This window comes from Diabrotica virgifera, chromosome 5 (genome assembly GCF_917563875.1).
Source record: "Diabrotica virgifera virgifera chromosome 5, PGI_DIABVI_V3a".
NCBI lineage: Eukaryota > Metazoa > Arthropoda > Insecta > Coleoptera > Chrysomelidae > Diabrotica > Diabrotica virgifera.
The window spans coordinates 40,119,605-40,133,242 of NC_065447.1; the positions used below are offsets into that span (position 1 = coordinate 40,119,605).

Below are 13,638 nucleotides of genomic sequence, written 5' to 3' on the forward strand. Positions count from 1 at the left end.
TATGCATAAGTACCTAGATTTTTCTAATGTTGAATTCACGGGGGTAACTTTAAAGTGTGTAATAAAAGTTTATAAGTAAAGTTTATCCTATATTCTTTTTAACATACAAAACGGCTACAGAAAAAATATTGTACGTAACGCGATCCAAAAGTTATTTTACGAGACTCGCAGGATTCCACGACTCGCCTTCGGCTCTCCCTGGAAACTTCCTAGTCGTCTCGTAAAATATCACTTTCGGAACTTGTTACGTAAATCATTATTAAACTAATTCTTGAATCACTCTGAAATCACCACATTTATAGCATTATAAATAACCCAAATCTCCACGCAATATCATGATTTTATGATTACTTTTACAATATTCATTGACATTTATTGAAAATTAAGACTTTGTTTAGGGTCCTAACAGTTTTCTAAGCAATAAAGAAGCACATCAACGTGTTATAATAAATAATTACCTCTAAAACCGTTCAAAATATTTTACTCTTACTGGTAGACGAAAGTTCCTGACTTGGTGCATTTTTGGCTTTAAATTGTTAATAAAAGTCCAAGGGATCGTCTGCAGGCAACATAGAGATTTTGGTTTTCGGGGTCCATAAAACTGTCAGATACCTCGCAGTTCTCAACAGGTTTTTTTTTAGCTTATTTCTCTGGACTATTTTAGTTGTATTTGTTGAAAATCCTGTACAAAGTTGACGTTTTAAAAATTTTATTAAGTGATTGTACAAATTTATTATTTATAGCCTAATAAAATAATGAAAAGTCAAAATGTAAATTCGTACAGGTCAAAACAAATTTTATATCAAAGTTTAGGTGGGTACAAAATATATTTTCAAAAAAGTATCCAAATCATTGTTTAAATAATTAAAAGGGGGTCATTTTGCAAAAAATATACTTTTTTAACTGCTGAGGTAATTTACTGATTAATGAAAGTCTATAGCATTTTTTTCTGCAAAGTTGAAGTGTAAGTGTTTCACATAAGACTTACTAAATTAAATTTGACCCCCTATTTATTTAAATAATTGTATATAAAACTTTAAAAACAAATTTGCAAAAAAATATTGTTAGCGTTTTAAATAAGCACTATAAAATATCTTATTTTCCGGTCTAAATTGCGCTATGTGACCAGTATTAATTAAAAATAAATTGGTCGAAAAATATTTAATATTTTTTGAGATATTGAATTTGTTTTTAAATGTTACTATATTTTCAATTGCAAAAACGCGGTTATTGCCAAAGAAGAATTCACCTTCTTAAGATCTCATTATTTTTATTTTTATGTATATTTTCGATAAATGTATTGATAAATTCAAATTTCAATTAAACTCCCCCATAAAATGGCATTTGAAAACTATTCAAATTTGTTCGTAATTTGTTTTTTTTTTTTTTAATAACGTCGCGGGGATTAAGTATTTTGAAATGCCGTTTCGATAATTGGGTTCCTGGGAATTTTTTACTAATTAACAAAATATTTTTGTCGTTTTTTCTTCTTCTTTTTTTTTCTTGGCGTTATATTACTACGGGCCCTTTTAGGGTTAAATTTTATTAAGAATGTCGAATCTCTGAGTTCTAGATTCTAGACCTAAAAATATTAAGATTTAACTAAAATCTCTTAAATAAAATGTGGCCACTTACTGAGTTACAGGGTGTTTTAGTTAAAAATTTAAAAATTATTTTTACCAACTACTTTAAAACTATTTGACGTATCCTTATCATACTTGGCAGAAGGTGTGGCTATTATACAACTTCCTAAATTGTGATTAATAAACGTTTCTAGCTAGTGCCAGAGGCGTACGACAGGGGATAGTGAATTATTGACCCTTCCCAAATTCTACGCCACTGAGTGAATTAGTATTTTAGCGTAATTTTTCGATTATCCAATACTTTGTATGTAAATAACTTTATTGGTATCGATAAAGTCATCAGTTTGAGAGATATTGGAAGTTTAAAATGAATGAATGAATGAATGAATCAAAATAACTATGCTCTTTTATTTTTAACGTCCAATATCTCGAAAACTAATGACCTAATCGTTACCAGTAAAGAGTATATTATGTAAATATGTATTCTATGTAAATAATATACCTTTCTTATACCATACCTTAAGAAAGGTATATTATTTACATAGAAAATATTGGAGAATCGAAAAATTTTGCTAAAATAGTAATTCCCTCAGTGGCGTAGAATTTAGGAGGGTCAATCATTAACTATTCCCTGTCGTACGTCTCTGGTAGCAGCTAGAAACTTTTATTTATCACAATTTGGTAGACTGTATAGTACCCACACTTTATGCCAAGTATGATAACGATACGTCAAATAGTTTGAAGGTACTTGGTAAAAATAATTGTTAAATTTTTAAATAAAACACCCTGTAACTCAGTAAGTAGTCACATTTTATTTAAGTGATTTTAGACCAATCTTAATATTTTTAGGCCTAGAATCTACAACTTAGAGATTCGACATTCTTAATGAAACTTAACCCTAAAAGGGCCCGTAGTAATATAACTCCAAGAAAAAAAAAGGAGAGAAAAAATTTTGTTAATTAGTGAAAAATTCCCAGGAACCGAATTATCGAAACGGCATTTCAAAATATTTATGCCTTGCGACGTTATTAAAAAAACAAATTATAAACAAATTTGAATAATTTTCAAATGCCATTTTAGGGGGAAGTTTAATTGAAATTTGAATTTATCAATACATTTATCACAAATATACATAAAAATAAAAATAATAAGATCTAATACAGGTGAATATTTCTTTGGCAACAACCGCGTTTTTCCAATTGAAAATAGAGTAACGTTTAATAAACAAATTTAATATCTCAAAAAATAAAAAAATTTTTTGACCAATTTTTTTTTGTTTAATACTGATAACATAGAGCAAATTCTCTTGTAAAATAAGATATTTGCCCCTCAGCTTTGCAGAAAACAATCCTATAGACCTTCATTAGTAACTGAATAACCTCATCAGTTAACAAAGTTTTTTTTTTGCAAAAATGACCCCTTTTTAATTATTTAAATAATGATCCCCTTGTATGATTTGGATACTTTCTTGAAAATATCTTTTGTACCCACCTAAACTTTGATATAAAATTTGTTTCAACCTGTACGAATTTACATTTTGATTTACATGTAGTGTATTTTTATTTTACTAGACTATTATTATAATAATTGATTACGGTATCAAGCTGTTATCAGAAATAGTGAATTATTTTTGTTTAAAATATATAAATAACTAATAAGCTTTTTTATTTTCAGTTGGGATCACTAGAAAAAAAGTTAGATTCAGTAATTAGTATTATTACCGTTTTAGCACAAAACCAACAAGTAGGAATTAAATCAGAAGAAAACGCTTAAATACAATTTTTGATACGAAGGACCATATCTAAGAAATATCGTAATAATAAAAAATATTTTATTGTACTTTTAAACTAATTAACAATACGATTTTTGTCAAAATATCGGTAACTATTATGCTACTGGTTACCTAATTTGTGAATTTTATAAATAATTGAACAAAGAAATTATTTTTTGTCATACTTGTAAAAAGCTGTACTTATAGATTAAAGATTTTTTGCCATATGATGAACTTTGGTAATTTTTTGAAAAATAGGCAAAATTTTCCGAGAGTCCGGTAGAATATCAGTCACAACAAGATTTTTACTGTTGACACTTACTGTTGAATCGATTAATCTATAAAATAGAAAGCTAATGATGGTTTCTAAACCAATTATTTATTTATTTAACTGCTACCTGATGGATCATGAAATTTAGTAATACATTAACAACTCTAGACCAGGGCGCATCTGTGAAAATATTGGTATATTTGGACGTTGAGAGGTGACTCAAATTTTTTTGCAGAAATTGCTTGAAAATAACTCAAATAATAACATTTGAGTTATGCTCGCTCTCAAAAAGGTCCGGAACATTGTTTAAATAAGCAAAATGTCAAAAAATGAAGGAAAAATTCGATTTTTTTCTTGGTTTTTTGATTATAACTTTAAAAGTGTTCATTTTTGAGAAAAGTTATACTGACATAAAAGTTGCATAATTAAATTTCCTACCACATAAAATTGGTTAAGAATTTAAAAAATAGTCACCCTTGTTGCAAAATAGCAATAATTGCGAAAAAACATACAAAAACAAGTATTAGCATTTTACGTTTTTCAGCCATTTATGCTACACTTAGGACCTTCATATTTCACCCACAAAAACTTTATGATACAGTAAAACAATATTTTAAATTTTATTAAGATCGGTTTAATATATTTTGCAAAATAAATTTCGCAATCCAGCTTTTGCAAAAAAAATTCATTTTTTCAAAATATTATAAGACTGAAAATAAAGCAGATAGCAAGTTGAAACTTTTTTGCGTATAGAAGTGTACTGAACCTTTCATCTGCAATTTGCAAAATTAAAATCGATTAACTACCACGGCGTCAGGAATTTTTTAAATAAACATTAATTATTGGTGCTACGCGCAGGACAGCGGATAGTTTGCTCTGATTGGGCATTCCTATGACCTTTGATAATGATTAATACATTTTAATTTTTATTACATTTCGATATAAATAAATCAATTTGTTTATTGCAAAATAAAAACACATACTTTATCCTTTGAAATAATACTTTTTTAACAAAAACTTTCTTTGTTCATATATTTTAACTTAGAGACTAAAAATTCATTATTTTTAAACATATGCAATTGTTTAAACAATATTTCACAAACAATAATAAAATACGTTTGATTTTTGTGGAATTAATATATTAAAATACAACAAAATATAAAGTAAGAAAATAATATATTAGATAAAGATTGGAAGAAATTTTGGTGGAAATCAACGTGTGTAAATCGAACGCCGCTGTCCTGCGCGTAGCACCAATAATTAATGTTTATTTAAAAAATTTCCTGACGCCGTGGTAGTTAATCGATTTTAATTTTGAAAATTGAAAATAAAAGGTACAGTACACTCCTATAAGCAAACAAAAATTCAACTTGCTATCTGCTTTATTTTCAGTCCTGCAACATTAAAAAAAAAAAGAATGTGTGTGTACTTTGTACGCACGTAAGAATATATTCTTCTATTATATAGGTAATTTAAACGAAGTAAATATACTTAACAGGTTATTTGTATTTTATTTAAAAATTAAACTAACTTTCTTATCTACCAGTTTCAAAAAATTTTTATTAAAACAACCAAAAATAAAAAAAAATATGAACCGCCCAGGACTCGAACCCGCGTCCTTCCAATCTCGGAGCTAACGCTTACCAACTACTCCAGCGAGGTCCTTGTAATTGACGTGTAAGTTTCGGATATAATTACACAACACGGCGACAAATAGTGTAAAAATGTTACGCCTACATAATATTTTATTATTTTACTACAGAGAAACACAAATCCAAAAACACAAGAATTATAATAAATAATACATTTACTAAAAACACTAATATATTCTTTTATTGACTTATTTGCACGGTTACAGATACATACGTGCCTATCTTGAAAGATTAGCAATGAACTACATGCTGTCTGTGTGCGCAGGCGCGCAGATTTATGTACAATTTTACCCTCAATCGAATCGCCGCTAAAGAAAATATCTTCAAAAATGAATTTTTTTTGCGAAAGCTGGATTGCAAAATTTATTTTGCAAAATCTGTTAAACCGATCTTAATGAAATTTGCAGTGTTGTTTTATTATATCATAAAGTTTTTCTGGGTAAAATATGAAGGTCCTACATGTAGCGCAAATGGTTGAAAAACGTAAAATGCCAATACTTGTTTTTGTATGGTTTTTTTTTCGCAATTATTGCTATTTTGCAACAAGCGTGACTGTTTTTTAAATTTTGAACCAGTTTTGTATTGTAGGAAATTTAATTTCGCAACTTTTATGTCAGTACAACTTTTCTCAGAAATGAATACTTTTAAAGTTATAATCAAAAAACCATTAAAAAATCGAATTTTTCATTCATATTTTGGCATTTTGATTATTTAAACAATGTTCCGGACCATTTTGAGTGGGAGGATAACTCAAATATTATTATTTGATATATTTTCAAGCAACTTCTGTAAAAAAATTTGAGTCACCTCTCAACGTCCATCTCAAAACAGATGCGCGCTGGACTACTAGTATAATATTTTTAGTATTATCTTTTCTCTCACAATAAAACACTGAAAAACGGTATGAACTTCCATCAAGTAACGGTCGAATCCATCAATTATTATCTTTTCTCTCATGCGAATTAAACGCAGTTGGATTCTCCTACTAATTTACTCATGGTAGAATTATGTTTATATTGTTAACAAATCTATATAAATCTGGAGAAATTTAGAACTTATTAGAAATTATTAGACTTTATAATTACATTACATATCATAAGGTCATCGAAAAAAATTTAATAAAGTAGTTTCTGCAACAAAAATGACGAAGTTTAGGATTTTAGCCACTATTACCGAATAAAGGAAGGAAATATATTAACTACAGAAAGAGAAATAATGCAAAGATGGAAGCAGTACTTTGAAGAACTAACAGAATGGAAACAATATCAACATGAAAGAGAGGAAGACATCATCGAAAATACAGAGGAAATGCAGCAAATAACAAAAGAGGAAATTGCAGAAGCCATTGACAAATTAAAATTGGGAAAATCTCCAGGTCAAGATGAAATCACAGCTGAAATGTTAAAGTACATGAGTGAAAATTCAAAAGAAAAATTCCGAGAACTACTAAATGAAATAATCACAGCAAAGGAAATACCATCTGATTGGAAAACAGATATAATAGTACCACTGTTTAAGAAAGGAGACGCAAGAAATTGCGAAAATTATACGGGTGTTACCTTGACAAGCGTTCCTGCCAAAATATTCAATAGAATAATTGAAAAAAGGCTAAGGGAAAAACTAGAAATAAAACTAGAAGAATCCCAGCATGGCTTCAGAAAAGGAAGGAGTACCCAAGATCTGATATTCATATTGAGACAAATACTAGAAAAACTATTGATGAAAGGCAAAGAGATACACATATGCTTTATTGATCTGAAAAAAGCTTTTGATAGAATAAGAAGGGAAGATATATGGAAATGTTTAAAGAAAAATGGACTAGAAAAGGTTATGATAGAAATAATTAAAGCCTTATATAAAAATAATAAAATAAAAATAAGGACTCACAATCAAGAATCTGATGAATTCCAGGCAAAGATAGGACTAAAACAAGGCTGTGTACTAAGTCCATTACTTTTCTCAATGGTACTAGATGACGCAATAAAGCAATGCAAGGAGAAATCTAAAGACATGATATTGGGAAAATGGAAAATGAACAATGTACAAATACAAGAATTACTATTTGCAGATGATGTGGTATTGTTAGCTGACACGGAAGAGAAACTGCAACAAATAATAAACACTTATATAAAAGAACTAAGAAAAATGAACATGGAAATAAACACAGATAAAAGTAAAACAATGGTTATGGCAACTACAAAAAAAGTGATAAAAATTAAGGTAGAAGGACAAGTTTTGGAACAAGTAAACAGCTACAACTACTTAGGTACAATTATTGAAGAAGATGGTAAAATAGACAAAGAAATAAACAATAAAATAGGAAAAGCAGGGACAATTTATAATACATTAAGAAATACGTTCTTTGGAAAGAAAGAGGTACCCAAAGAAGTCAAAACACAAGTGTACCAAAAAGTGGTTCGACCATCAATCGTCTATGGGAGTGAGTCGTGGACGCTAACAAAGAACAACAAAAGAAAAATCAAAGCTACAGAGATGAGATTCTTGAGAAAAATAGAAGGGGTCACACGAAGAGACAAAATAAGAAACGACACAATAACTCAAGCTCTAAAGATAAAACCCATAGAGACAATTATAGGGGAACGACAGTTAGGATGGTTGGGCCACATCCACAGACTAAAAGACACAAGAATAACGAAAAAAGTATATGAAGTCAGAGTACAAGGGAAAAATAAAGTAGGTCGCCCAAGAATGAGATGGGAAGAACAAGTTAGACAAGAAGCAGAGAAGAGAGGACTGCAATGGAGTATGGTAAAACAATTGGCTCAAAATAGAACAGCATGGAAAAGAAGTATCAAAGAAGCACCACAAGATTAAAACATATGGACAGAAAAATGGGTCAAATAAGTAATTTATATTTATTAAAATTGTATTGTTAAAATAAAAGTTTTGTATAATTATTAAAATGTATTGAAATGTAGATATTGAACTAGTGGTAAACAGCCCAACACCGAAAGGTACGAATGGGCTTAACTGATTAAATAAATAAATTACCGAATAAAATATAACTAACCGGTATTTTTATTAAAGGCTTGATATGTCTGCACCGAGTGAACTAATATCTGGTTAAAGAAAAGAGAAAAAAGTTTACTGTAAAAAACAAAAGATTGCAAATTATCTACATTTAAGTCATACGTCGCTCACTCCCTCTAAGGGGAAAATTTACCCATCCCAGATGCAGAAGGTATCTTCTAAAATGTTCTTAAAAATTTAGACCTCGAGAACAGTATAGTTTTCTCCATGGTCCAAATTTAATAGATACGGATGACACTAGTTTTAAGGGGAAAATTCACTCACCCCAGATACCTAGGGTAACAAATTGATTGAGCTCTGGTGGAAACCTTTTCGGTTTATGACATGGCATACGAATATCTTCTATTTCTCGTGCACATTTGGACGTTGGGGGTAGTATAGCTTTGTGTATGAACTTATAAAGATGTTCACTCAGGCCCAACTGTTTTATGTTTTATAGGAGGCATTTAGCGAAAACATCAATTAGTGTTATTTGTCTAATTAGTTCACTAAGTACATAGTATGCGATCTAGTCTACTATATACCACTACTTGGTTCTTGAGAACAGTGCGGTCCCGATATAGCTTGTAATTTTCCTTTGTGCATGGTTGTTTTGTCCTTATTATTATATAATACATTTGAGCACGGTCTTAAAATCCATATGCCCACTAATATAGAATAATATGTAGTGTGCAAAAAAGCTAACATCATAAAGCTTCTTCTTCTTCTTTTTATATAGACATTACTCTGTCTGTTTTTCAATGTGCCTCCAGTAAGTTGTCATTCCATTTTTTTCGTGGTCTTCCCTCTGATCGTCTTCATATTGGGGAACCGTCTCTCGCCGTCCTTACTACTCTATTTGTTGTCATTCGGCTTATGTGGTCGTTCCATTCTACTCTTCTGCGTTTCACCCAGTTAGTAATGATGTCCACCTTTCATCTCCTTCGTATGTCTGCAGTTCTAGCTCTATACCACAGCGTCTTACCATCGATTTTTCGCAATGTTTTCATATCTGCTGTTTCTAGCATTCTTTTTGTCCTGTATGTATCCGGTCGTGTTTCTGCCGCGTATGTCAGTATTGGTCCTAACATCATAAAGCTAACAGCATAAAATTAATATTTAATCAAATGTTCATCTAGTTCCTTTTTAAAGATCTAGGAAGACAGATAAAGCATTAATAATCTCGGCTAAAAGGCTTCAGTTAGCATAAAACATTCAATTGTAGCGAAAAATCTGTAATTTTATAATATTTGTTTACATTGGGACGCCTATTCATAGTCAGCAGAAAAAGACAAAAACAGAAAGTCTGCAGGATTACCTCTCTATTTTAAGACATGTAGTAATGAAATGTCCTATTTACACAAGAAAGGTACATCCTAAGAAGAATCTACAGGGCAGAAAAACAGCAATGGCAATGATTTAATGCAGGCCTACGTGCGCTGTAGATAACTTAGTAGATTGGGTATGTAGATAATGTGTGTATATACAGGGTGTCCCGAAAAGATTGGTCATATATTATATCACAGATTTTGGGGTCAAAAATAGGTTGATTGAACCTCACTTATCTATATACAATAGTGCACACAAAAAAAGTTACAGCCCTTTGAAGTTACAAAATAAAAATCGATTTTTTTTCATATATCGAAAACTCTCAGAGATTCTTTATTGAAAATGGACATGTGGCATTTTTATTGCAGCAATATCTTAAAAAAAATTAAAGTGAAATTTGTGCACCCCATAAAAATTTTATGGGGGTTTTGTTCCCTTAAAGCCCCCCAAACCTTTGTGTACTTTCCAACTAAATTATTATTGTGGCACCATTAGTTAAACACAATGTTTTTATAACTTTTTTGCCTCTTAATACTTTTTCGATAAGCCAGTGTTTATCGAGATATTTTGAATATTTGTCGAATCCACCACATATTTGCATATGGTTAAGTACGATTATAGAGAGGCCTGTTAATAATCTGGAAATTTATTTATAATTTACATTTTAAGGTATATATTTTGAAAAAGAAGCTTCATCTCGATAAAAGGTGACTTACGAAAAAAAGACTAAGAGGCAAAAGTTTTAAAAACACTGTGTTTAACTAATGGTACCACAATAATAGTTTAATTGGAACGTACACAAACATTTGGGGGGTTTAAAGGAACACAACCCCCATAAAATTTTTACGTAAATATATTGAAAAAGAAGCTGCATCTCAATAAAAACTGGCTTACCGAAAAAATACTAAGAGGCAAAAAAGTTTTAAAAACGATGTGTTTAACTAATGGTATCACAATAATGAATTAATTGGAACGTACACAAAAGTTTGGGGGGGTTTAAGGGAACAAAATCCCCATAAATTTTTTATGGGGAGGACAAATTTCACTATAATTTTGTTTTAAGATGTTCCTGCCATAAGAATGATACATGTCCATTTTCAATAAAAAATCTCTAATAGTTTTCGATATATTGAAAAAAATCGATTTTCATTTTGTAACTTCAAAGGGCTGTAACTTCTTTATGAGCACATTTTTACTAAGGTAAGTTGGGCTCAATCGAACTACTTTTGATCCCAGAATGTGTGGTATAATTTATGACCAATCTTTTCGGGACACCCTGTATAACGTAGTGAACACATTATGAATGACAGTAGTTACATCAATTTCATCATATGTATGCCCACTGACTATTTGTTATAGAAGGCTACACGAACCCTACGAAGACAGAACTATACAATCCCAACAATAAGAACGGAAACAGGAAAATGAGCGAAAAGTCCATTAGAAAAAGCAGAAACATTTATGACAGACATGAAAAAAGTTTTTACGCCAAATGATGGAACATACTTAATACTAAAGGAAATACCAAAACTGAAGAAGAGATTATTTCAGTACTCTCAAAACATTATCAAATATAACTTCCTGACAAAAGATTCACAAAAATGAAGTAAAATGTTTTATTGGTTGTTAGGTGAAAAAACAAAAGTATCGACTAAAAATAAAATATATATTAATTTACAAATTCATCCCGAAACCAGTTTAGACTTATGGACGAGAATTATGGAGAATCGCCGCACATTCTAATATTGAAATAAAACGTAGATGATATCAAGTGTTCTATCAAAAATATTGAGCTCATAACCAATGATAGATACCATACATCAAGATGCCGGTCTAATATAAGTACGTCAAAAGAGATATTAAAAAGTGCGCGAGAAAACATAAATATGTATAGATAATGTTAAAGTGCATCCGAATGTGTTCGCAAAAAGTTTAATGAGTTACATGAATACAGTCCGAAGTTTAAAACGAAGAGTTTCGCTAAAGATGATAATTGAGTGTGTAGAAATAAGTGTCAAATATAGTTAGTTAACTTTGAAGATTAGGTTAAAAATGGGGGACATTACTAAATTCCTCCCTACATGTCATATGTACTTGAATTGGCAGTTACAATTCTACTTATTATTCATTATATACCTAAGCTTTCAGATTGAGATTAGATAACTTGTAATAAAAGTGGGGCTAATAAAAAAGATAATTTACCCAAGTTGGTAAAAATATGAATAGATTTTATTATAATTTGCCTATTTTCCAAAAAGTACTGCAAACCATGACTTTAAACTTTTAAATTGTATTTGCCTAAACCCTACCACTTAAACATATCAGTCTGTACTTTTATCATTAAACAGTACATTTTGAAACATTTCAGAGCAATTCATAACGGGTCATTTCTTAGGGCAATAAAAAACTATAAAAGTATAAAAACAAACAAAGGACACCGCACACATCTTATGGAAAATGTAGTGTCACTCAAATGCAATAAAATTTATAAAAGTATATAAATAAATCTAAAATCAAATGGGTATGTACGTGAGTTCGAGTGAGTTTCAGGGAAAGAACGTACATACCTCACAGGGAGGTATGTACGTTCGAGTTTCAGGGAAAGAATAGTAGAAAAAATGTATTTGAACATGAAAGGAAGCCCTAACACAATTTGGAGAAAAATGGCCAATATTATTAGAGAGACGGCTATTGAAATACTTGGGAAAACGTCAGGAAAGAAGTTTGAGGATAAAGAGACTTGGTGGAGGTCAAATGAAGTACAAGAAAAAATAAAAGAGAAGCGAAAATTATATAAAAAGTGGCAAGAAACCAGATCGGACATAGATCTTCAAAACTATATGATCGCCAAAAAGGAAGCGAAAGTAGCAGTAGCAAAAGCTAAAGCAGAAGCGTATTCAAACCTATACGATTAACTTAATATCAGGGAAGGCAAAGCAAAGATATGTAAAATAGCCAAACAGAGAGCAAAGAAAGCACGATATTTTAATCAGATTAGATGCATCGGAGATGAAAATAATAAAATACTAATTCACGAAAAGGATGTCAAAAAGAGATGGAGAAAGTGTTTTAACAGTGGACTAATGTTTATTTGGTCTTTATTTGGATGGTGAACTGATTGTAAAAAGCAATACTTTAAAGTACCTGGGATCGGTATTACAGAGTAATGGAGAAATAGATGGAGATGCATGCAGTAGAATTAGGGCTGGATGGATGAAGTGGAAAAAAGCGAGTGGTGTGTTGTGTGACAGAAAAGTTCCAATGAAACCGAAGGGAAAATTCTATAAAACAGCCATAAGACCAGCTATGATGTACGGAACTGAATGTTGGGCAGTGAAAAAGAAAGCGGAACAATGAATGCATGTGGCGGAAATGAGAATGCTTAGATGGATGAGTTGAGTAACAAAGAAGGATAAAGTTACAAATGAGTATATTAGGGGAAGTCTAGGTGTGGCACCAATTGATGCCAAAATGAGAGAGCATAGGTTAAGGTAGTTTGGTCATGTTCAACGTCAAGACGTTAATCACCCAATACGAAGAATAGCTGAAGTGCAGACACAAAGAAGACGTGGGGGGAGACGATTAGGCAGGACATGTTGGTAAAGGGGATTAATATTGATATGACCCAAGATAGAATTGTGTGGAGAAATGCAATTAGGGAAGCCGACCCCGCATATCGATAAGTCAAAGATAATTATGTACGTGAGTTCGAGTGAGAAGTGTGCATTTAAAGTTCATAAATCTTTCTGCAGGTATTAAGGCAGAGGCTTACTCTTATCAATAGGCCGTATTAGAAGGAATAAATAACGCAAAGATTAATTTCAGATATCAAATACTCATAAAATACATACAGGACAATGCAACTATGCAAATAAATATATCAGAAGGTCTAACAACAAGTAAAATAAGCAAGGAGAGAGGATTTAGAGAGGACTTAGACTCTCCAAAATGATTTACTTTTGCATTGTTGTGTTCAAGAAGTTAAATAAGGAACAACGTGGA

General features: G+C 30.8%; 1 protein-coding gene across 1 annotated transcript in view; it reads left to right on the forward strand.

Moving 5' to 3' along the window:
• The window catches only part of LOC126885350 (potassium voltage-gated channel subfamily KQT member 1), a 267,609-nt gene extending 264,119 nt beyond the window's left edge, over window positions 1-3,490 (forward strand). The window contains exon 9 of the mRNA XM_050651907.1: window positions 3,258-3,490. Coding sequence (XP_050507864.1) covers window positions 3,258-3,356 — 99 coding nt within the window. The 3' untranslated portion in view covers window positions 3,357-3,490. The remainder of the gene's footprint in view (window positions 1-3,257) is intronic.
• The last annotated feature ends 10,148 nt before the right edge of the window (window positions 3,491-13,638 follow it).